General features: G+C 37.6%; 1 protein-coding gene across 12 annotated transcripts in view; it reads right to left on the bottom strand.

The window, feature by feature from the left end:
* CYB5R4 (cytochrome b5 reductase 4) overlaps positions 1-26032 on the bottom strand; it is a 149915-nt gene that overhangs the window by 32477 nt on the left and 91406 nt on the right. For 6 of the 12 annotated variants that reach the window (XR_010134315.1, XR_008681169.2, XR_008681171.2 and 3 more), the window contains exons 15-17: positions 19058-19222; positions 14494-14699; positions 13249-13396 (exon numbers count right to left, since the gene is read on the bottom strand). Coding sequence is in view for 3 of the 12 variants with exons in the window: in XM_004044352.4 (XP_004044400.2) it covers positions 14645-14699; positions 19058-19222 (220 nt within the window). In the remaining 9 variants the exon portion in view is untranslated. The other 6 variants (XR_008681172.2, XR_008681173.2, XM_004044352.4 and 3 more) reach the window with 6 other exon arrangements.

The raw sequence follows: 26032 nt of genomic DNA, 5'->3' as shown, positions 1-26032 counted from the left end.
ATTATTGTGAGAGAGAAGAGAGAAAGAAATCAACTAGGCAGATAGTTAGGGCGGGAGTCCTCAGTAGAATTCCCTTCCAACAAAAAGCAGCTTTTCTTCTAACAAAAAGCAGCCCAACAAGTCATTTCTCTTTTAGCAAAGAGCAGCCTGAAAGATCAGGCTGCAAACACAGATAAGGAAGGCAAGTTCTAACACAGAATGGGACCTCGTATGTAATCAACAAGTTTTGCTGATATATATTGAGCCCAAGTAGAGCACATTCCTCTCCCTTCTTGGAAATGCTCAGACAAGGAGGCTTGCACAGCGGAAGTGCCTGCAGCAGCACTGATAAGAAGAGCGACCCTGGACCAGGCACATCCACCACAAAGGGTTCTGACCCTCTCCTGTTTTTTTTTTTTCCACACATACACAGTAGGAAGAGATAAGCAAGATGGAGTAACTCAGACTAAGGAGCCCACATGTGCACTAGAAAGGTTGGGGTGAAGACTGTCAGAAATTTGTGCCATATGCAAATGAAACACCTACTCCTGATTTTTTTTGTGCAGTATATAAATGAAACACACCTCCCCACCAGTTTGTCTATAAAAACCTTTGCATTTCACTGTAAAATGACAACCCATTTTTCTAGGACCCCTCTTGGTGCCAGAGAGCTTTCTTCCTTTTGCTTATTAAAATTCTGCTCTAACTTCACCTTTGGAGTGTCCAGGTCCTTGATTTCCTCAGCCATGAGACCAAGAACTTTGGGTGACACCCCAGACAACAAGGCTGGTTTCAATTGGTTTAACTAAAACAACTAAATCTTGAATTATTGGCAACTCCCCCACCACCTATTTATTTAACCTTAAGGTTCTTACTTAGATAAACACCTGAAATCCATAGGCTATAAAAATGGATAATAGGGAAATAACTTTAAATGATTATCATAGTTTTCATAACGAATCTAGGTAAAATATTAAGAAATTAATTGATTAGGTAAGTATAATGGAATAAATGTTTATAAAAAACTTGTCATATAATTTAGAATCTAAAGTTAAATTAATAATAACTATTAATTAAATGGGTCATTTCCAATATTTTAAAAAAACTACAGGAAAACATTTTTCTAAAAAATAATGTGTCCTTATTAAAAAAAAATTTTTGTCTACTTCAAAGGTTATTTAAAGGTTATTTATAAAACAAGGTAAAGGAACCATTAAGTAAGAGAGATGACAAGAAAGTTGTAAATATAAAGAGGTATTAAAAGGAATATAATTTTATATGAGAAACAATGTTGTATTATAAATTTTTTGCCCTAAAATAAAATGCCTGGTTATTTAAGAAAAAAGAATGTTTAGGATAAAACAGGAAGTCCAAACATGTCATAAATGGTTTGTGTAAATTGTAATAGGGTTTGTAAAAAGTGAATTTATGAAAAAAACCTATGTGATCAAGTTGGCTATAATTAAAAGGAAATTGATTTACTCTTAATAAAAGATATTAAAAGGTACTGATTTATTTTTAATAAAATTACAAGAGATTTTAATTTTTTAAACCCAAAAGTTCTTTTATTATATCTCACTGTGTTTAGCTTTGTTTACCCTTTGAGAAGGCCTGAGATAATAACTTTCTTCTTCAACTCTTTCATCAGCTGATATAACCTTTTTTCCTTAGGTTCTAACTGATGTTGTGGCCTGCTGCTAAAAACGTTTTATCTTAAAGTTCTAAAAGGAAATGTTTTCTTCTAACATAACATTCTGGGCTCTTGACTTTATGAAATCAAAAACTTTCACTTATGACCCAGGATACACTCTTCCTCTGTCTAACTAATTCAAGTACTATCTTCATTCATTTTGACTTGCAGATTATCCAAACAGACTCCCCATAATGAAAAGCAATCACACTGCAGAAGTTCTTTTTTTTTTTCCTTTTGGTAACCAGCCTAACAGATTTTATGTTTTATTGAAATAATTCCTATGTCATTGTTAGTAAACTTTTTATTTGCCTAGAAAATTGAGATTAAAAAATAAGTTTATTACATCCATATAACTTTCTGTATTGCTTTTAAAGTCCTCATGCTGTTAAGTTATAGGGCTTTGACTCCTAGATCTAAAAAGGACACCAAGTCCTGCTAAATCTTAAACAGTGACAGCAGTTAAATTATCATCTTCAGATTTGAGAGAAGATGACAATCAAATAAAGTACATTCGTGAGACATAGTGCCATAAATGAAAACTATTCAACTCCTCTAGGCCCAGGGACTATCACAGAAGTGGTGGGTGTGTGAGATTGTAAGGGCCAATTTTGAGAGAGAACATTAGTTCAGAGTTTCTCTATGAATTAAACATTAATATCGAAGGCACACTGATGAAAGATCAGCATCTGGGCACCTGTGTCAGATTAACAGGGTTTTCTTGGAGCATTAACTAACTTTTTAATAAAAAACAGGTTATAAAAATGTTTATAGAAATTATATATTATGGTCAAGATGACTAAAGTTTAATAGTTTTTTTATAAGATTTGAGAGACAGATTTAATTGGCCTCATGCTGTCTTTCTTAGGGCTTATAATTTGGGAAAGTAAGTCTCCTCTCTCTAAAAGTTTTTGCTTTCTTTTCCCCAAATCTTTGAATTATTACTTTGGCTAAATGAATGACTTATTTTACAATGACCTGTGATCCTATTTTGTGATATCAAGTGTTTTAAACTTTTGTTTTTTGAAAAACTTTCCAAAATCAAATTCTAAATTCAATCTTTTTGACCTCATTACTTTTTTGATATTAGGCCCCCTGAAGTCCAAAGGAGATATATTTGGCTTATTTGGTATAATAAAATCATACAGGAATTATTGCCAAATATGAAATGGTGTTTAATCTTCTTTAGATTATATTTACATAAATGTGCTTTTAGTAGGTGTTCCAAAATTATATGAGATTCCTGTGATTCTGATATGTCTTAGTATATATTATCAGTAGTAATTATGATTGTTATGTAAAATTGACACAGAAATAACAAAATTTCCTTGTCAGTTGTATCTTTAACCATGGCTAAGACTTTTGTCATTCACAATTGTTGTCTTACTTTGATCCTTTTATAGGGTGGTTTATAATCAGCTATAGAACTCTGAGGAGTATTATTAAATATAGGTTTCTGATAAATTTAGAAATTATGCCATTGGGCCAGGAATGGTGGGTCACACCTGTAATCCCAGCACTTTGGGAGGCCGAGGCGGGTGGATCACCTGAGGTTAGGAGTTCGAGACCAGCCTGGCCAACATGGTGAAACCTCATCTCTACTAAAAATACAAAAAAATAGCCATGCGTGGTGGTGGGTGGCTGTAATCCCAGCTACTCATGAGGCTGAGGCAGGAGAATCACTTGAACTCAGGAGGCGGAGGTTGCAGTGAGCCGAGATCAAGCCATTGCACTCCCATCTGGGCAACAAAAGCGAAATTCCGTCTTAAAAAAAAAAAAAGATAAAGAAATTGTGCCATTGGAATAGAGTGAAAAATTTCCAGAACTTTTATGGAGAGTTGAATGTATTCATTAAGTTTACTGATCCAATATTAAGCAGAACAGGACTGAATACTGAAATACTATTTTATGACTTGTTTAAAACATTTGCTGATACTTTTTGTCAGAGTCAAGAAAACTTTCTCTTCTTTTAAGCTATTTATAGCTTTTAAAAATTGAGCAAAGTATACTCTAATGAGCAAGATTTAAAACGTAATTTCTTTCTACCTAATTTCTCCAAAATTTGGAAACTGTTTGTCAGTATTCTTAACTTATGGTAATATAGTTATTTGCATAAGTTCAATAAGAATTTATTTCATAACCAGACACAACTGGAGACATGGTTATTTTATGAAGCTTTTGACTGGAATGACATAGTTTCAGATGGCCTTGAGAAAATGAGGCTGACTTATGGAATTGATAAGAGCCCCTTGGAATAGCTGGCCTCATATCTTGTCCTTTACAGGGTTCTAACTTCTGGTAAGTAAGGAATGTCACTTTCTGACAGGTCCAGGAACCCCAAGTTTTCTTGGGACCTCAAAAAGAGAGGAATTAACCCAATTCATTCAGTTATCTGTGGGCACAGATAAATCTTTGGCTGAGCTTGAGACTTTTAAAAAGATTCCTTATGGAAAAGTTTCCAGCAAAGCCATTTTTTTAAAGAGAGCCTATATGGCAAATGATGACTCTTGCTGCACTTTATGCAAATAATCAAGCCAAGTATAGTAAGACTAAAACTTATTTTACAAATAATTGGTACTACTCTCATTTTGTCTTTAATAAAATTGGGGAATTGGAGAGAGAAAAATTACATTTAAAAATAAACTATAGTACACCTGTTATTATTAATACATTCTAGCCTTGTCCAGTGTTTTTCCATTTTTATTATTTTCTGCAATTTGGACTGAATCCTAAATTTTTTGTAGCTACAAAGCTCCAAAATAATGTTTTCAATTTCTTTTCCTTTTCCCCCCATTTTCCCAGATTTGAAATCACTAAAAAAAATTAAGCCGCACTTTTCTTAAAGCCCTGTGAACCGAAGCTAGAAAACTTAAACTTCAATGGAAAATAACAGCAACATATTTATATACATAAACCATTTTCATACCTGCCTACTGATATATGGACTTCAGGGTAATACGGCCTGTATCAGTTTTCTAGGATTGTTCTCCCTTTTTTGTTTCTCATTTCCTCCTTTTTTCTCTGTTCTCTTTCTCCCTTACTCCCCCTAATTCTACTTCATGGGATGTGGGACTTTACAACCTACTAAAAATGAGCTTGCCTAACAACATGGGACCTATCCATCTAGGAATAAACTGTCATAGTCATAAGAGATCAGGCAAAAGCCAAGATCAGAGACTCAGTTCTTTTAAAATGCCTTCTCTGAAAGATTTTAAAATGAAAGGGGGGATAAGTGTGAAAGGAAAAGAAAAACTTGGACCCCAATTCACTATGCCAAAAGGAAAAAATTAAGCTGAAAGCTGTGTCATGCAAGATGCTACCTTTCCTTTTGTTCCTAAGCAAATAGCTACATATAAAAGGATAAATATCTCCAAATAGCTACTCTATGTTCACCTTATCTTATGTAAAGTGCTGATTTACTGCGCATGCAATGAATACATAATTAACTATTCCCCTACCTGTTCCTTTTCTCTTGCAACATGAGGATTACTATCCCTTCCCTTTTTCCCCTGCAGCCCACTTTCCCCCTTTAAATATTGAAGCTTTTAAATTCATCTTTGGAGAAAGGCACAGACCACAGACTGTTTCTGTGACTTTGTGTTTTTTTCTTCTGGGCATGTCCTTAACCTTGGCAAAATAAACTTACAAATTGATTGAGACCTGTCTCAGATACTTTTTGGTTTATAAAGCAATGAACAAAATGTACTACAAAATGTAAGTGGTATGTTTCTTCTAACCTAGCCAAGCTTATGCAATGTCTGTATGTTCTTTGCCTTCATGGCTAGAATTATGGCTTTCATGATTTAATGTGTATATTACTGGACCAAACTTGAAGGTGTCTCTTCATGGCCCTGTTTGTCATTAATTGCTTGCCTTTTAGGTCTATCTGCTCCAAAAGTTCTCCCCACTCTGCCACTGGAGTTCTTCCTTGTTTCAGTTATTCACACATCAACTTCACAGTTGCTGCATGTACTATTACTTATTTTACATTTTTATTTTGGTCAAACTTAAATTGACATATTTCTCTAAGCTTATTCTTGAACTAAGCACTAACAACTGCAAAAATGCACATAAGATTTATCACAAATTCGAAGAAAATGTTCACAAAACATATCTGACCAAGGTCTTGTATCCAGAATACATAAAGCTTACAACTCAATATGAAAACAACCCAATTAAAAATGGGCAAAAGATTAAATAGATGCCCTACAGAAGACAATACACCAATAGCCAATGAGCATGTGTTAACATGTTCAACTTGGTTAGACATCAGACAAGTGCAAAGTAAAACCAATGAAAATAGCTTTGCTCTTCTTCCTCTAGGATCCTTGGAATGATATTCCTCCTTTCCTTATATTTTTGTATTATGCTAGAATAAATCCTATTGTGGATTTTTAAAATTTGCTCAGTTTTGAATGAGGAGTAACCTTGCCCTGATCTTCTCAACAGATAGGTATATAAACTGTCTCTGGCCCTATTCTTTGCCTGTTTGGGTGCTGTTCTAATTCCTTTTCAGATGTATACCTAGATGACTCACGCGCACAACTCCTAACTCAATTCCCAGTGTTTACTTGTTTTTTTCCTAGCATGGATTATCTAAGATATGATTTTCTCAAGCCTGGTTTTCTCACATTCTGAAAAAAACTGAAAGCATGAATGTTGTAAACCCTTAGCATAAACTACTAATAACCCTCTTGTTCCTGTTCCCCCTCAGAGAACTTTACTTATGGAAACTACACCTTCCAGGACTCATGTTGCTTCTGATAGTCTTCCACCTGGTTCATATAAAATTATTTTGGGGAGCTAACAATCTTTAGGTGTAGAGTGAAGTACTAGTGGATAAGACAGAAACTGTGATTGCCTTAAAAATCAGTCTCACAAAGACGAGTGAAATTGCCATTTTCTCCTTTGGAAAGATCTTGTGGCCTGGCGCGGTGGCTCATGCCCATAATCCCAACACTTTGGGAGGCTGAGGCGGGCGGATCACCTGAGGTCAGGAGTTTGAGACCAGCCTGGCCAAACATGGTGAAATCCTGTCCCTACTAAAATACAAAATTAGCTGGGCATCATAGCGTGTGCCTGTAATCCCAGCTACTCAGGAGACTGAGGTAGAAGAATCACTTGAACCCAGGAGACAGAGGTTGCAGTGAGCCGAGATTGTGCCATTGCACTCCAGCCTGGGCAAAAAGAGTGAAACTCTGTCTAAGAAAAAAAAAAATAGGAAAGATCTTGTGTGGTCTGACTAAACCATGAGGGAGGTAGTATTGTGAACCTTTGATACCATCTCACAGCCCAGTTCTCTAGGAGTTTAACTTAGTGAAAATTCTTCTCAAAGTTTAATAATAGTTTGATCAGCAGAGCTAATTTTAATCCACTTCACCCCAGAAATATTTAAATGGAAAATACAGAGAGACTGGAGACCAGATTACATTTTTTATTATGCGTTTGCATTATTTCACATCTTCAGAATAACAATACTAATACAACCACTGCCAAAACTACTGAAATAGTTTAGCATATATCTATACTCTTTCTTTTTTAACCCTCATTTTGTTTTAGTTCTACAAGTTTAATGTTCTCCAATCCTTTTATTGATGACTCTTTAGTCTTTCTGGTTGTTTAAAGCTTGTTCTTTTGTAGATTACTTAGGAAAGGCTTTGGAAAACAATATTTCCCAAGTTTTTGCATTCTATATTGGTTTATGCCTTTATATTCACCATTAAGTTTTGTTGGGTGTAAAATCCTTGGCTCACATTTTTTTCCATCAGGATATCAAATGTGGTACAACACTTTCTTAAGGCATAAGGCAATGCTGTTGAAAAGTCTGGTGATGATCTAATTTTCTTTCCCTTTTAAGTAATTCGTTTTTGTTTAGATAACTAAAGGCATTTACTTTTTATGGTTCAGTAATTTTACTAAAATTTATATTAATGTTGGTCTTTTTGGATGTATACTCTCTGGTGCTCTTTCAACATTAATTTCAATTTTTCTTGTTAATTTCAGGATGATTTTTCATTAAGTAGAGTTTTTAGTATTCTTTTCCTTTGATTTTTGTCTTCAAGGACTACTATTATTCATATGTTGGATATTCTTTGCCTATCTTCACTATTTACCACTTCCTCTAGAATCCTTTTTATTTGTTTTATTTTTTGAGATGGAGTTTCACTCTTGTTGCCCAGGCTGGAGTGCAAAGGTGCAATCTCGGCTCACCGCAACCTCCGCCTCCCGGGTTCAGGCAATTATCCTGCCTCAGCCTCCCAAGTAGCAGGGATTACAGGCCTATGCTACCACACCTGGCTAATTTTGTATTTTTAGTAGAGACAGGGTTTCTCCATGTTGGTCAGGCTGGTCTCAAACTCCCGACCTCAGGTGATCCACCCACCTCCGCCTCCCAAAGTGCTGGGATTACAGGCATGAGCCACCGCACACAAGCCTCCTTTTTATTTTTGTTTTTTTAAAGATTTATTTTCTTTTTACTCTTTTCTTCTTACATAATATGTATTTCCTCTTATGTTCTTTCTAGTTTAGTCTTAGTATCCAAAAACATTTTTATATCTTTACTGATATATGGTTCAAATTAGATACAATTCATCTATTTAAAATGTACAATTCAACATTTTTAGGTATATTCATAAGTATGTGCAACCATAACCACAGTAAACTTCAGGATATTTTAGCATTTCAAAAACACCCTCCCAACCCTTTAGTGATTATCCCCTATTCCTGTATCCCCTGAGCAGCCACTTAATTATGTCTCATAGATTTGCCTGTTCTAGACATTTCATAGGAACAGAATCACTGCTGATAAAGACATACCCAAGAAATTAAACCAAGAAAAAGAGGTTTAATTGGACTTACAGTTCCACATGGCTGGGGAGGCCTCAGAATCATGGTGGTAGGTTAAAAATACTTCTTACAGGGTGGCAGCAAGAGAAATGAGTAAGATGCAAAAGCGGAACCCCCTGATAAAACCATCAGATCTCATGAGACTTTTTCTCTACCATGAGAACAGTATGGGGGAAACCACCCCCATGATTCAAATTATCTCCTACCAGGTCCCACGTATAACACATGGGAATTACGGGAGTATAATTCAAGATGAAATCTGGGTGGGGACACAGAGCCAAACCATATCATCCCACCCCTGGCTCCTCCAAATCTTATGTCCTCACATTTCAAAACCAATCATGCATTCCCAACAGTACCCCAAAGTCTTAAATCATTTCAGCATTAACCCAAAAGTCCACAGTTCAAAAGTCTCATCTGAGACAAGGCAAGTCCCTTCCACTTACGAGCCTGTAAAATCAAAAGCAAGCTAGTTACTTCCTAGATACAATGAGGGTACAGGTATTGGGTAAATACAGCCATTCCAAATGGGAGAAATTGGCCAAAACAAAGGGGTTACAGGGCCCATGGAAGTCCAAAATCCAGCGGGGCAGTCAAATTTTAAAGCTCCAAAATGATCTCCTTTTACTCCAGGTCTCACATCCAGGTCACACTGATGCAAGAGGTGGCTTCCCATGGTCTTGGGCAGCTCTGGCCCTGTGGCTTTCAGGGTACAGCCTCCATCCTGGCTGCTTTCATGCACTGGTGTTGAGTTTCTGCAGCTTTTCCAGGCACCTGGTACAAGCTGTAAGTCGATCTACCATTCTGGGGTCTGGAGGACAGTGGTCCTCTTCTCACAGCTCCACTAGGCGGTGTCCCAGTAGGGACTCTGTGAGGGGGCTCCAACCCCACATTTCCCTTCTGCATTGCCCTAGCAGAGGTTCTCCATGAGAGCCCCGCCCCTGCAGCAAACTTCTGCCTGGGCATCCAGGCATTTCCATACATCTTCTGAAATCTAGACAGAGGTTCCCAAACCCCATTTCTTGACTTCTGTGCACCCGCATGCTCAACATGCTCAACATCACATGGAAGTTGCCAAGGCTTAAGGCTTTCACCCTCTGAAGCCATGGCCTGAGCTTCATGTTGGCCCCTTTCAGCCATGGCCGGAGTGGCTAGGAAACAGGGCACCAAGTCCTTAGACTGCACACAGCACAAGGACCCTAGGCCTTGCCCACAAAACCATTTTTAGCATTTTTTCTTCCTAGACCTCCAGGTCTGTGATAGAAGAGGCTGCCACAAATGTCTCTGACATGCCCTGGATACATTTTCCCCATTGTCTTGGAAATTAACATTCAGTTCCTTGTTACTTATGCAAATATCTACAGCCAGCTTGAATTTCTCCTCAGAAAACAGGATTTTCTTTTCTATCGCATTGTCAAGCTGCTAATTTTCTGAACTTTAATGCTCTGCTTCCCTTTTAAAACTGAATGCCTTTAACAACACTTGAGTCACCTCTTGAATGCTTTGCTGCTTAGAAATTTCTTCCACCAGATACCCTTAATCATCTCTCTCAAGTTCAGAGTTCCACAAATCTCCAGGGCAGGGGCAAAATGCTGCCAGTCTCTTTGCTAAATCATAACAAGAGTCACCTTTGCTCCAGTTCTCAACAGGTTCCTCATCTCCACCTGAGACCACCTCAGTCTAGATTTCATTGTCCATATCATTATCAGTATTTTTGTCAAAGCCATTCAACAAGTCTCGAGGAAGTTCCAAACTTTCCCATTTTCCTGTCTTCTTCTGAGCCCTCCAAACTGTCCCAATCTCTGCCTGTTACCAAGTTCCAAAGTTGCTTCCACATTTCCCGGTATCTTTGCAGCAACACCCTACTCTACTGGTACCAATTAATTGTATTAGTCCATTTTCATGCTGCTGATAAAAGACTTACCTGAGACTGGGAAAAAAAAAGGGGTTTAATTGGACTTACAGTTCCACATGGCTGGGGAGGCCTCAGAATCATGGCAGGAGGTGAAAGGCACTTCTTACATGGTGGCCGCAAGAGAAAATGAGTAAGATGCAAAAGCAGAAACCCCTGATAAAACCACCAGGTCTTGTGAGAGTTATTTACTACCATGAGAACAGTATGAGGGAAACTGCCCCCATGATTCAAATTATCTCCCACTGGGTTCCTCCCACAACACATGGGAATTATGAGAGTACAATTCAAGATGAGATTTGGGTGGTGACACAGAGCCAAACCATATCAGGATGTTTGGGTTGTTTCCACATTTTAACTCTATGTGTAATGCTGCACCCAAGATAATGCTTCCATTCCATGAATGGGGGATATGCATCAAAAGAGAACTTTAACAAAGAAAGTAAACACATTTTTGAATTTTAAGATCACTCTGGCATTCTGTTTTGAGGTCTGCTAAACTTGCAATGCTGGGTGAAGATGACTTCAAAATAAAACCAATGTTGAAAGACACCAAGAGACTGTAACTAGTTGAGATTCCATTTTTCCTTTATAATTTATTTGCCACAATTTTAAATACTGTAGATCATACAGAATCTGTTTTTTCTGCCCAAAAATGGGGGTCTGTTATCAACAGACTCAGCCCCAACCTGGTTCAGGACAAGCTTGTGTGGTTCAGAAGGTAGATCACAAAGCAGGTTGTACCCATGCCTTTGCCAGCATAATGAAGTTGACTCTTTTGGGGTGGGTGTCAAAGCTCATCTCATGTTCTGTTACATTAAGGTAAAAACTGAGGGCCCATAGCAAGGGCCCCTATCTAGACAAAACCTAATCATCTTATCTTGGACAAATTTCTCTGTTCTTTCTATAGCCTGTGGTAGACAAAATGTGCCCATCAAAGATGTCAACACCCAAATGCCTGCGACCTTTGAATATATTATATAGGAAAAGGGACTTTACAGCTATAATTAAAATTATAGATTTTTAAAATAGGAAGATCACCCTGGATATCTGGATAGGTCCAATCTAACCACATGAGATCTTAACAGCAGTGAACTCTTGCTAGGGCAAGAAAGATATGGCAGAAAGGGAATTCAGAGAGATTGAAAGCATAAGATTCATCTACCAATGCTGAAGAAGCCCACAAGGGAATTCAGAGAGACTGAAAGCATGAGATTCATCCACTAATGCTGAAGAGGGCCACACAGAAAGTATGAGAAGGAATGTGGGCAAATTCTAGAAACAAAGACTAGCCCACAGCTAACAGCTAGCAAGGAAATGGGGAACTCAGTCCTACAACTGCAAGGAACTGAAATCTACCTAATGAGGCTGAAAGAACTCTTATCTAGGGACTTCCCCTTACAGCCTCTAGCTAAGAACCCAGCTCAGCTGACAATCTGATTTCAGCCTTGTGAGGCTTTAAGCAGAGGACCCAGTTGAGCCATATTGTGCCTAGATTTCTGCGCCATGGAACTGTGAGATAATAAATGGGTGTTGTTTTAAGCTACTAAGTTTGTAGTAATTTGATCTAGCAGCAATAGAAAATTAATACATAAACTTTTTTTTTTTTTAAAAAGCAGAATTTGCAAGCAAATGTGACTTTGAGCGTAATTCTTCTTTATTGCAAATATGTGATGTAGGAGTCTCTGAGTTATTTGCTTGAGAATAACAGTGATAAACTATACTCCTATCTGTGCTCCTCAGTATTTGGTTGGATTCATTGGAAGACTGAGGCTCTACTTAGGGGATTTTTTCCTCCAAGTCCTTCTAGAATACCCTGGAATGGAGAATGAATTTTAGGAGATCAGGACTGCAGCATGAAGATGAATTATCAAGCTACTGTACTAATCCAGCTGAGGGATGATAGGACAGGGTTAGCTGGTATGGAAGAGTCAGACTGGAGAAGGGGACATTGATGTTGATTCCTAATAGTTCTAGAATGGCTTACTAGGTGGATGGTGGGGTGGTATGCAGGAAGTAAATGGATATTGAAAACTGAAGCTCAGCTGATTCTCAAATTAGTCACTCCCATTTGGGAATTAACATGGAAGTTGATAAAATCATGTCAGTGGAGATTACCCAGGAGATACTTATGGATTTGTTTTAAAATATAAACAAAATATAAATATAACAAAATATAACAAATATAACAAAATATAAACAAAATATAAATAAAATATAAACAAAAATATAAAACATAAAAGGAGGAATGAGGAAGCATTACATATAGCAACTAATAGAGAGGAGATTCTGTTGCTTGGGACTGGAGAGAGAAAAAAGAAGAGGCTTAGAAAAGATGAGAAAGATGTTGGCTAAGTTAGATTTGATACATCGCAAATGAACTAAAAAAAAGTGGTAAATGGTCTCTTTTTATATTAGTCCATTTTCACACTGCTATAAAGAACTACCTGACACTGGGTAATTTATGAAGAAAAGAGGTTTAATTGACTCACAGTTCTGCATGGCTGGGGAGGCCGCAGGAAACGTACAATTATGGTAGAAAGCAAAGAAGAAGCAAGGACCTTCTTCATAATACAGCAGGGAGGAAGTGCCACACTTTTAAACCATCAGATCTCATGAGAACTCACTTACCATCACGAGAACAGCATGGGGGCAATCACTCCCATGATCCAATCACCTCCCACCAAGACCCTCCCTCGACATGTGGGAATTACAATTTGAGAGATTTGGGTGAGGACACAGAGCCAAATCACCTCACCCTTAGATGGAAAAAAATAAGTAGGGGGAAGGCATGAAGCTAGAAAAAGTTCTTGTTACCTACCAGGGAACAGTACCAGTCCAGGACAGCTAGATTCCTGTCTTTGTGAATAATGATGATGGTGGAATTGGCTACAGAAGACAGAGGCACAGGAAAAAGTGATAGTGTTCAACAAGCCATTTGCACATAGGAAGCTTCACAAGCTGGGCGTCTGTAATTTGGGGAATAATAATATTGTGTTCCTCTTGAGTATATTATTCATTCAGCAAAGATTTAGCTGTTTACAAAATCATTTACAGGGAAATTGGAGACTCTTTCAATCTCCTATTTCTGTGAAAACATTGCAGCTGTACTAAGACTGAAAAATCCTAGTTAGCTTATACAGTAGCTACCTATGCATTAAACAGTTTCCTCACGAAAAGCTCACAATGACTATCCTTGATACCCTTTGCCGATCTGAATCTGTGAAAGTATTTGACAGTTGCACAAAGCAGCAGGAAGAGAAAATAAGTTGCTCACAGGCAAGAACCTAAGAGGGCTTCCTGCTGAACCACCAGTTGTGGAGAAAGCAGCCAACCGGGGGAAGAACCATTTAAGGCAGAATGTTCCTCATTTTTCCGGCTGATGTAGATGGACTAAAGAATTAAAATTCAACCCATTCCAAAGCACCAAATAATAACTTTATGCTGTGGAACTAGACACTATACTTTCATTCTCTTTCCTAATGTCTTTGTTTTTGGCTAAGAGTAAAAATAGCTGTCAAGGTTCCCTCTCTCAAGCTCCGTTAACACACCTAGTCCAAAGGCGCATGTGTGTCATGTCTCTAATATATTTTATTGCTGCCTTTTAAAATTCCCCTTGAGACGCTGGCCCAATATTGTTGCATTCAACCACATTTCTACCACAAGGATTAAAAATAACTTAAGTATAATTTTATTCTATTCTGCATCAATGCCATACACACACAAAAAAATGTTTGGATCACTTAATAAGTTATAACATTCTATGTTTTAACATTAATAACAAGGACATAAATGATCATTTCCTGAGTTAACAGTGCAATGTAAAATTCAATCTGTATTGCTAATAAGACATTTTACAGCATAGAAACATGATCGAAGTGATCATTTACTTTATCATGTCATAAAACACAAGTGCTTATTGTAGAACAGTGATATAATTTAAATGGCAAGGAAATTTATGATTCATAACAAAGAATCCTGTATGTATTTGTTGCCATGATTAACTTTCCAGGTCAAATATCAGTAGTAAAATAAGTTGTGGTACAAAAGAAAGCCAAGAAGTTACCTGTACTGAAGGAACATTTGATTTCATTTAAGAAACTGAAGGCTGGATTCTAGTTAACCTTTTGTTATGTACAAAAATGTTCTCTCAAAAAACCCTAAGCAATCACAAGTTTAGATAAACTAGTTGAATAAAGGACAATGACAGCTCTTCATTATGCTGTAAAACTATGGATCTCATTTTTGGAAAAGTTGAGATCATGCAGCAACCTGAAAAACAAATAAAAAGCACATGTTTCTTAGGGAAAATGCTTTAAAATGAAGAAATAAGAGCAGTTTACCACCGTAATCATGATACTTTTTCATTTTCCCCATTCACTATGTATTTTTTTAATAAAAAAACACTATCACTTCTTAAAAAATTAGTGATTAGTAACTCCTAAATATCATGAAATATCTAAGCAGTGCTCAAATTTTCAACTAGCTCATAAATGTCATAATTTTAAAAAATAGTTTCAATCAATAGCCAATTAAAATTTACTCATTATGATTGGCTGATAAAGTCTTTTAGGCATCCTTTGATCTATAAGATCCCCCAGACCCCCACTCCATCCTGCAATTTATTTGTTGACAAAAATCAGATTTTTACTTGTGAGTCTCCTAAAACCTTCATTTTTCTACATCCCTGTGGTATTCCTTAATAATATGTCTTTATGTCCTCATATTTTCCATAACTTAATATATGGATCTAGAGGCTTGATCAGACACAGGTTCAAATCTTTTTGACAAGACTATTTCACAGGTAATGTTCCTCTATCTGGAGGCATGTAATAAATGGTTGCCTCTCTTTTCGAGTGCTAGCTACCATTATGATCTATGTATAGATCCATTAGTTCATTAAGCACTGCAATTGGTGATATTCTATTTCTATCATTCTTTATTCATTAATCAGCTGAGGAATCCTATAAAGAAAAATGTCTGCTCATTTATTATGTGATTATTCAGTAGTATGGCTCATATAACAAAGGGAGAATAAATGTTTGATTTTTTTCCCCTTTATTCACCAGTTTTCAAAGAAAGGAGTCGATTCCCCTACGATTCTATCTTCATTCTCCCCCTACTGAACAGGAAAAGCAGAAATACTGCGTATTATTCAACTAGGAAAATAGTATAATAACTACTTTTTTACCACTTACTCTATTATAAATGTCACTTTGCTATGCACTTCACATGCACAGGTATTATTATTTATTCATTTTTATAGATAAGTGCACTAAAGCTTAGAAGGGTTAAGAACTGCCCTAGGACACCCAGCAAATGATTGTAAGATGCTTGTAAGTGGTAGACCTGGGATTTAAGCCCCAGCTGGCAGCTCCCAGAGGGCATACACATACTCACACAAAGGGCCAGTAGGGCACAGGAATTGAAGCCAACACAGTGCAGCAGTAAAGCCTCTCAGTATCTGGGCCCACGCTACCATTCCATCCTGTTCTCCTAGGCAAGCAGCTTCACTCTAGCCAAACCAGTCTAGTCTTTTGTATAAATCTGCACCTCTAATGCATCTGCCAGTTCTCTCTGCCTGTACTATCCCCTTCTCCATCTCTCTTGACTGGTAGGTTTTAGTCCACATGCTGTGCACATGACTTTTTTGACCATGCAGCTCCTGTCTCTCCAACACACACATAGCTAGGTAAAAGTAACCCATCTCTCCCGGAATTCCTCTAACATCTTGATTTTATCTCTAGTAAGATATTTATGGTGTTCTGAGTCATACTTTAGTTATCAGCATATGCATTTGTTTCTACCACTAGATAGTGTGGTCCTGGAAAGCAGAGACTGTTTTACTAACCTCTGTAATAAAGTACATATTTAATGGATAAAGAACCATTATTGGCCAAGTAATGATAAGCTGCTTATCTATATTTTTTAAAAAATAGGTTTCTGAGTCTTTCTCTGTTATCATACCATACAGACTGACAAATGTTCACCAAATACGGAGAATATGTCTGGGATGGCTATATTTTTAATATAATCTATGTAGCAGACATGAGATTAACTTTGGAGCACTCTAGGAGTGGACATCACAATCACAAGAAAGACTCATTTTTCAGAACAGCAAAAACTAGAATAAGAAACCCATATAATTGCTAATCAAGAAAAATACACCACATCCATTAAGATGATGAGGATAAGGAAACCAAAGAAATGAGTCCTAACTGAAAGTCACAAGGGCAGCTACTATGAATTTTAAGTACTGATTTGAATCAAGTTACATCTCAGAATGCAACTCTATGCAGCATGTTCAGGAGTGAGTAATAGCAGGAATCCACATGTAATGATTAATAAATACTCCTGAGCCACTCTGGGTAAGCCAGTTAGCACAGCATTGAAAGACTGGCTCTGAGGTAAAACTGAGAAAAGAAAGCCATATAGGTTCTGGTCAAATTTTTTTTTTTTTTTTTTTTTTTGAGACAGAGTTTCGCTCTTGTTGCCCAGGCTGGAGTGCAATGGCGCGATCCTGGCTCACTGCCAACCTCCGCCTCCTAGATTCAAGCGATCCTCCTGCCTCAGCCTCCCAAGTAGCTGGGATCACAGGCGCCCACCACCATGCTCGGCTAATTTTTGTATTTTTAATAGAGATGGGGTTTCACCATGTTGGCCAGGCTGGTCTCGAACTCCTGACCTCAGGTGATCCACCTGCCTTGGCCTCCCTAAGTTTATGGTCAATTTTAAAAATGCAAAAATGATTCTAATTATTTAAAAGTATTATTATATTGCAATCTATAAAGTACTCATTGAGATACTTCTAAAATAGCAGAAGCAATACAGTAGAAGACAGTACAGCTCTTAGCCTTTTTTCCATAAAAAATTTTTTATATTCAAACTATGTTAGTCTTCATTGTAATTTTAATAGTTTTGCTTGAGCTTTAAAAGAGCAAAAGTTCACACAGAAACTTGAAAAATCTTTTTAAGTTGAGAGAGTTTAACTAAAGCAACATTTTTCTTAAAGCATTAAAATAGAAATATATTTAATTAAAAATAAAATACATTTTAAATATGACAAGAAAAAAGTTTTTAATGTTTTTATTGATTGGGGGGTCAATCTTTTCTATAATTAAAATTTTAAATAAAAAAGCAAGATATAAGATTATCTATGAGGACTACACTCTGATTTTTTTTTTTTTTATCTTGCCCAAATTCCTATCTAAGGGGTCTGGGAAGTCATGCCCTACAAACCATAAATTCTCATCAGATGGGTTTTATTTAACCCCATATATCGTGACTTACTTTCCAACCTGACTCTGGCATAACATTACGAGACAAAGAAGAAAATAAAAATGTTTTACCCCAAAACATGTTTCTTTGCCATGTCTTGAAATGGCCCTGCAAATCTGTCCTTTGTGGGGGAAAATTTGCATCTGTAAAGAATCCTATTAACATAGCTAGATCTTCTTCTTCCAGGCCAGTCCAATCCTGAAGAGGTTAACTAAGAGTCTATACCTTTTAAAGGTCTGAACAGGAAACACTGTCATCTATTATCTCTAAGGGCAGCCACTGTAAGACTTCAAAAGAACCTTGGTCTCCACAATCTTTTATCTTAACCTGAACATTCCCTTTCTGTGGATCTCAGGTCTTTAGACAAACTCAACCAATTGTCAACCAGAAAATGTTTAAATGTTTAAACTTACCTAGAGCCTGGAAACCCGTGCCCCCCCCCAACCCAGCTTTGAGTTGTCCTGCCTTTCTGGACCAAACCAATGTATTTCTTAAATGTATTTGACTGATGTCTCATGCCTCCCTAAAATGTATCAAACCAAGCTATGCCCCAATCACCTTGGGCACATGTTCTCAGGACCTCCTGAGGGCTGTGTCACAGGCCACGGTCACTCATATTTGGCTCAGAATAAATCTCTTCAAAGATTTTACAGAGTTTGACTCTTTTCATCAACATCTAGAAATGTTAGATTAGTCACCTACTAAATAAGAATAGGGCACTTAGAACAGCCATATTTTAAAATTATCTAGAAATCCAATAGGGGCTATATTTAACCAAATATTTTAAAGTGCCATTTTAAAGCTAAATCACATCAAGATGAATTTCAAACAGGATCGCCACTACCACTGATTTTTCATGATCCATGCTTCAACTATTAGTCTTGCCTTATTTGTGTTCTAGTCTTCCCTTTTCGTCTTGCTGCCTGGCTTTTGATCACATATATTATTTACTTTCACTCAGTTACAGAGAATGAAGATCAAAAGCTACAATGAGATGAACATTCGTTATTAATTACTATATATTATGAAGCTTTGATGGAAGAAGAGGTTGGGCCTACTGTCCCAAATAAGAATTGTGGCACCAATCTTGTGAGTGTAACAATATTGGCAGCCATCACGAGCAGAGAACACTGACTGCTGGCTGTAACTTACTTTTGTGTTTTATCTAACAATATGCATAATCCTGGCCTCCAACTCAAACTATACGAAGATTTAAAGACTTTGTTATTTTCTAAAACTGTAAGATTATTAAAGTGCAATTTCATATAAACAGGAAGAACTGAGAGATGCTTGTTATGAAAGATCTTCACTTCAGTGTTGGGCAGTCTGTTTCCTACTACACTGTTACTCACCTTACTCCTTGTTCTGTAAATGGCACTGGTCCACAAATGCAGACGAGAACTTTGGATTTGTCCAAATTTCTTTTCAAAAATTCAGAAAGAAGAGCTGGTGAAATATGTCCCTGTTTGCCATTCCATTCAGAAATAGGTGCTGAGAGAACAAATTCAACATCCAGTCTAGGGAAAAGGAAAACAGCTTTTTAAAGTTTATTATTTTAAACATATTAACATGTTTCAAGTTCAAGAATATATTTCTCCCCTAAAAGAACAATTTAATATACAAAGATACACTTACTTGCTAGAAAAACACTGAAAAAATTTGTAAGATTTAACAAAAACATATAGGTAAATCTATATTTACTAAGGATTAGCTTTTCCTATAGATAAGGAATGTAATTTGGCATTTTTTTTTTTAAATTGAACTAATTATCCAAGCATGGTAGCTCACACCTGTAACCCTAGCATCTTGGGAGGCCAAGGTGGGAGGACTGTTTGAGAACAGGAGTTTGAGACCAGCCCGGGCAACACAGTGAGACCTAGTTTCTACAAAAAAAAAACAAAAACAACAACAACAAAAAAAACTGTTTAAACTTAGCCAGGTGTGGTGGCATGTGCCTGTGGTCCTAGCTATTTGGGAAGCTGAGGCAGGAGGATCGTTTGATCCAGTGAGCTATGATTGCACCAGCCTAGGCAACAGAGCAAGAACCTGTCTCTTAAAAAGAAATTAATTAAAAATAAATATATAAATGAAATAAAGATTCCCAAGGGATCTCAGAGAACGCTACATTTCTATTAATAATCTACTAGTATTGAAAAAAAAGAACAAATATTGCATGTTCTCACTTATGAGTGGAGCTAAACCCTGTGTACATAAGAACATAAAGATGAGAACAATAGACACTGGGGGCTCCAAAAGGAGGGAGGTGTACGGAAAGGGGCAAGGGCTGAAAACCCTCCTAGTGTGTACTATGTTCATTGTCTAGGTGACAAGATCAATAGAAATCCAAATTTCAGCATCACACAATATACCCTTCAAACAAATCTGCACATGTACCCCCTGAACCCAAAATAAACAATAATAATATGCTGGTATAAATCACAGTAAATAGCAATTACCAGTGACACATGCATTTTAATCTCTGGCTCAAACCTCTCCAGTGATTTCCAGATCCTTACAACCAGTTTGATTAAGAAGCCTATTTGACTTCTTACTGTCGCTGTCTCAAAGGCCCTCAACCTCAACCTCATGATCTCTGTAACTGGCACCACAGTCTGCTTGGTTGTACAACAAGCCAGAAACCTGCGATTTATCCTGGGAACCTCTCTCTCTCTCACCCTCCATATCCAATTCATCACCAAGTCCTGGCTCTAACTCTGTTTACCTTTCAGCCTTCACTGCCATAACACTGCCTGTTCTCTTTCTTCTTTCTGTAATGGCTTTACCACTCCCATTCTTCAGTTTTCAGCTCAAGCATCATTTCCATAGGGAAGAACTGTGCCTCCACAAGGTTGAGGTCCTTTGTTTCATGTGTTGTAGCAATATTTTCTTTTTCCTTTTCTTCATAGCCATTTACTTCAGGTTTTAAATATGTGGACACTAAGCTGATTACCTATTGTCTACCTTCTCCAATAGACCCTAAACTCCAAGAGAACAGGAGCTATGTCTGCTTTAGCTATCACTGTATCCCTAGAGGCCAATGCAGGAGGCACCCACATACTATGGAATGAAACAGATGAAAGCAAAAGGGTACAGGATTAAAACGAAGTCTCACAATATAACAACAGACTATTTCTTCCCATGGGCTTAGTAATCTATTATACAAATTGCTGGTGAAAAGCCACAGTAAATTCAAAATTCTGTGTTGTACCTGCTCTGTCTGCTCTGTTTTAGCACACAATTAATTCTTACCATTTCAACAGCATCAAATCGAAGGCAGTTCTAGATGTTCCAGTGAGTAACTGAGTAGCAGGAATTCATGATACATTAATTTAAACCACATGAAAAAGCTGAAGTGAACAGGTTCTCTTGTGAGGGAACAAAGGAACTAAATATGAAAACAGAAACAAGGTAAGGCTGGTACAGCTGCCCTCACATCGCTGTGCCTTAGCTGGATTAAGTTTCCCAAGAACTGAGGAGCCTGGCACAAGCAGCACAGACCAAATAAGAGACCAAAGAAGACCACCAGCAGGGGCTAGAGAACCAGCCTCAGCTCTCCACGCAGACTCCAGCGGGGGCTAGAGAAGCAGCGTCAGCTCTCCACGCAGACTCCAGCTGGGACTAGAGAACCAGCCTCAGCTCTCCACGCAGACTCCAGCGGGGGCCAGAGAACCAGCCTCGGCTCTCCACGCAGACTCCAGCGGGGGACTAGAGAACCAGCCTCGGCTCTCCACGCAGACTCCAGCGGGGGACTAGAGAACCAGCCTCGGCTCTCCACGCAGACTCCAGCGGGGGACTAGAGAGCCAGCCTCGGCTCTCCACGCAGACTCCAGAGGGGGACTAGAGAACCAGACTCGGCTCTCCACGCAGACTCCAGTGGGGGCTAGAGAACCAGCCTCGGCTCTCCACGCAGACTCCAGCGGGGGACTAGAGAGCCAGCCTCAGCACTCCACAGACTCCAGCCTCTAGGTCTTTCCATTTGTGGAACGAGGTTGGGAAATGAGTAATCTCTTACATTTCTAATATTCTTTGATTTTATATTAAAAACCCCTACAGAATTATGTTTTATTTCCTATCTTCAAGCTTCCCATTTAGGATTAGCAGCAATGCTAATCCACTCTATAGCCTCCCCAAAGGCTAATCCACAAAATAGCCTCCCCAAAGATATTCACTAACTTATTTTTACCTTCCGAGCACTTAAAACTAAGATAGTTTTAAATAACTTCAGGATGTGATATTTGCTTACTGCTTCATGAGGGCAGGGGTCCTTGTCTGTCTTGTTCAGTACTGTATCCAGGCCTCGCTCAATTAAGCACGCAAAAAAATGCCTTTTGAACGAAGAAATGTATTTACAAAGAGGCCATGTTGGCTAAAAATAAAAATTGTACTTAGAAGAACAAAGCCATGTGCTTTGTTCTGGGATCCATAAAATTACATATAAAAATGTATATGAATTCATAAAGGAAAAAAGATCCATAATCTTTCTTTCATCAGATCGAAGGGTCAAAAGCGGCCATAAAACCACTGTCTTAAATTTCCAATTATACATAGCTATTTGAATAAAATGTGGAAATTGTCCTGTTAAATTAAAAGACAAAAGATGGTCTCCTTCGGCTCTATTTCAAATGAGTCTATCACTGCAATAAAATTGCTAAACTAATACTGAAGTTTCTGTAGTCTGCCATAAGTAACTAGATATAATTTTTCTTTACTGGGATGCTTTATAAAAAAGACTAATCAGTGATATATTTTCTGCAGGTATCTTCTAAATGGTGATAAGTAACAGATCCTTACATAAATGGTATAAACTTCTCATGCATTTTGTATTTATTCACATAATGGTCCCTTGACTATAATTTTACACACTCAATGGAAAAGGTGAACAGAAAGCACAGCTGCAATTTAAGGATATTCTAAAGAGGCTGTTATCCTGCTTATCTCCTTTTCATAGGCTGAGGAAAGAGCTTAAACTGGAACAGGAGCATTCCCAAGTTAAGACTCAATCATTCTTTAATGAAAGATTTTTTATATCAAAATATAGAGAATTCCTGTGGAATACTCTCTCCTGGGTTTTCTGAATGAAGGTTAACTTACTGTCTAAAAAATTACAGCTTTGAGATGCTGGAGACATGTGGGGGCACACAGTAAACATCCTGAAATTCTTTTATAATTTCAAAAGTGCCAGAAGGGGTTGGGACCCTTGAAAAGGTTACCTGAAAATAAATTCAGATAACCCATAAAATACAAAGTAATATGAAAGAGGAAGAGAACAGACCTGCTTCTGATGAGTGCCTATATGATCTCAAACGTCAATCTAAGTAAGCTTGTCAAAAATTTTATTTTAAAGTAGGCTGACAGTGATCTGAGATGACAAGTCTTGAAATACAAATGTATTCATTTAGTCTAAATCATTAGCAGTCATCCAACGACTTTTTCCCTCCTCCTCTAGCCAATCGGCTTCAGCAACTTGCCTCCTTCATTTTCTCACACAAAGTACCTTACCTTCCCATTTTTACCGTCACAACTCCAGATCAGGTTCTTATATCTCGTCTAAAATATTACATTAACAGCCTTAGCCCTTAATCTATTTGATATACCATTGCCATATTAGTTCCCCTAAAATCTCTGATACAGCTTTGCAACTTTTTTGCTTAAAAGCTTCAGTGATTCCTCACTGCCCACAGATTGGTATTTCAGAGTACTTGGGGCCCCAGCTTTTCCTGCTTTTGTTTTTTTGGTTTTTTGTTTTTTTTCTAGCTAAAGAAAATGCCTGCAACTGTAGTAAAAATTGCTATGTGCTCACAGGAAAAAAATCTCACAAAACTAGGAATCAAAATTAGATAAAACATATATAATTATATATGTTTCCATAATTATATGGAAACATTTCTTAAAATGAATCTAATGAAACACTAGCTAGTATGCCTCCAGATGTTAGTAGTTATTCCATGAAAGCAGGCTAACTATCAAATAAGTCTGTGACATACTGGGTTAAAAAAAGTTAAATATATTTCCTTAGAATTTCAGAAAGCCTTAAATATGCTAAGTTCAGAGTAAATCTTCAGGAAGGCATATACTGTTTCCCAAATTTATTCAATCACAGAGTCCATTCTGGGGAACACATTAACATTTCAAAGAACACATTCCAAGCAACACAACATCTGAGGAACATCTCCTGGAAGAAACCGAAAGTGCTATAAGGCTCCAGATTAGTGGGCTGCATATCTGTCGGCATAAGAGGCTGGGGAAAAAGAAACAGTTTCAGGTATACTGTTCAATTTACTTCTGCTTCTGGCATCATCAGCTTTTGCTAACTTAAATGGAACTGCCACATTGCCAGTCCCAATACTGACATCAGAAGACAAAAACATACAGTCCACAGAGCCTGTCAGCACTACAGGGAGATGAGCCACAGAGTGTCACTGTGCCTTCTTCCTATGTCTATCTGATATATAATATTTACTTCACATATTAATTACATTCAAGGTCTCTCAGCACCTGATTTTAGCCTATCTTGTTTCCTCAATTGTAAACAAAAAGATCAGAAATGATAACTATTAAGATTCCTTCTAAAACTGATATAAGGTTTAATGGGTTTATTTTTAGTTATTCTGCATCATTCTCCTTCATGCACAATATTTATTTCAACAAAACAACTCTACTCTGTCATTAAAACACTAGAATATCCTAGCCCTCATGTCTTATGCAATCCTACTACCCAGATTTATTTTCCCGCTCCAAGAAATGCTAATCATTTCCCAAAGCCCAGCTCAAAAGCCCCTTCTTCCATGAAGCTCTGATATTCCCACCCTCACAAAAATGGAATAAAATTCTTTTCACTAGATATCTATGGTATGTTTTTTGTTTCTCTCAAGGCACAGACTTTACAGTCACTTATGTACTTTAGAACTTCACCACCACTAGGGTAGTCTTACTGATTTCTTATCTTTTTGTAATGTCAAGCACATTTTGCAGGGAGTGAGCACACAAATGTTTAAAGTGATGTAAATTGTCTTCTATCTTCTGTTGGTGCATATAAGTGGGTAAATAGTCCCGTTTCCTTTGTGACCCATTTCCATGCTGCTTAGAATCCCTTTATTTCCCCTCTCTCTTTTGCCCCAACTAACCTCCCAATCCACTCCAGTGTAAAAATAATGACACTAACAACATCACTGTTAATGACACTGTCAGTGTTAATGTCATCAACAATGACAATGTAGGCTGGGTATAGTATTCTCTGCTAAGTGTTTTCATTGTCAGAGGCATTTGTCAAAATGTAACAGATGCTGGAGAGGACGTGGAGAAATAGGAACACTTTTACACTGTTGGCAGGAGTACAAATTAGTTCAACCATCGTAGAAAACAGTGTGGTGATTCCTCAAGGATCTAGAACCAGAAAGACCATTTGACCCAGCAATCCCATTACTGGGTATATACTCAAAGGATTATAAGTCATTCTACTATAAAGACACATGCACATGTATGTTTACTGCAGCACTATTTACAATAGCAAAGACTTGGAACCAACCTAAATGCCCATCAATGTTAGACTGGATAAAGAAAATGTGGCACATTACACCAGGGAATACTATGCAGCCATAAAAAAGGATGAGTTCATGTCCTTTGCAGGGACATGGATGAAGCTGGAAACCATCATTCTCAGCAAACTAACACAGAAACAGAAAACCAAACACCACATGTTCTCACTCATAAGTGGGAGTTGAACAATAAGAACACATGGACACAGGGAGGGGAACGTTCCACACTGAGGCCTGTTGGGCAGTGGAGGGGCAGGGGAGGGATGAATTAGGAGAAATACCTAATGTAGATAATGGGTTGATGGGTGCTGCAAACCACCATGGTACACGTATACCTATGTAACAAACCTACATATTCTGCACATGTATCCCAGAACTTAAAGTATAATAGGTATCAAGAGCCTTAAAACAGTTTGACCTAATAATTCTTCTTTATCCTGAATAGTTAGAGAGGTATTGAACAATTTCTAGTCACTATGTCAAATAATAGAGAATTGGTTAACTAAATTATGGTATGCTCACATGACTGAACACAATGCAGTTATTAAAAATCATGGTATACTGCAGGATTTACTAACTGGCACAACTGGCATTTTGGGCTGGATAATTCTTTGTTGTAGGGGGGCTCTCCTGTGAATTGTAAGATATTTTGTAGCAATCCTGGCCTCTACTGACTAGGTGTAACACGTCTTCCCCTAGTTGTGACAATAAATGTTTCTGGGGTGGCAGAGTTGCTTAAGGTTGAAAACCACCTGTTGAAAATATTCTTTATGTAAAAAACACACAATACAA

Source organism: Gorilla gorilla, chromosome 5, assembly GCF_029281585.2.
Source record: "Gorilla gorilla gorilla isolate KB3781 chromosome 5, NHGRI_mGorGor1-v2.1_pri, whole genome shotgun sequence".
NCBI lineage: Eukaryota > Metazoa > Chordata > Mammalia > Primates > Hominidae > Gorilla > Gorilla gorilla.
Note: the sequence above shows the minus strand (reverse complement) of the source record. Positions and strands in the feature narration are given on the sequence as shown.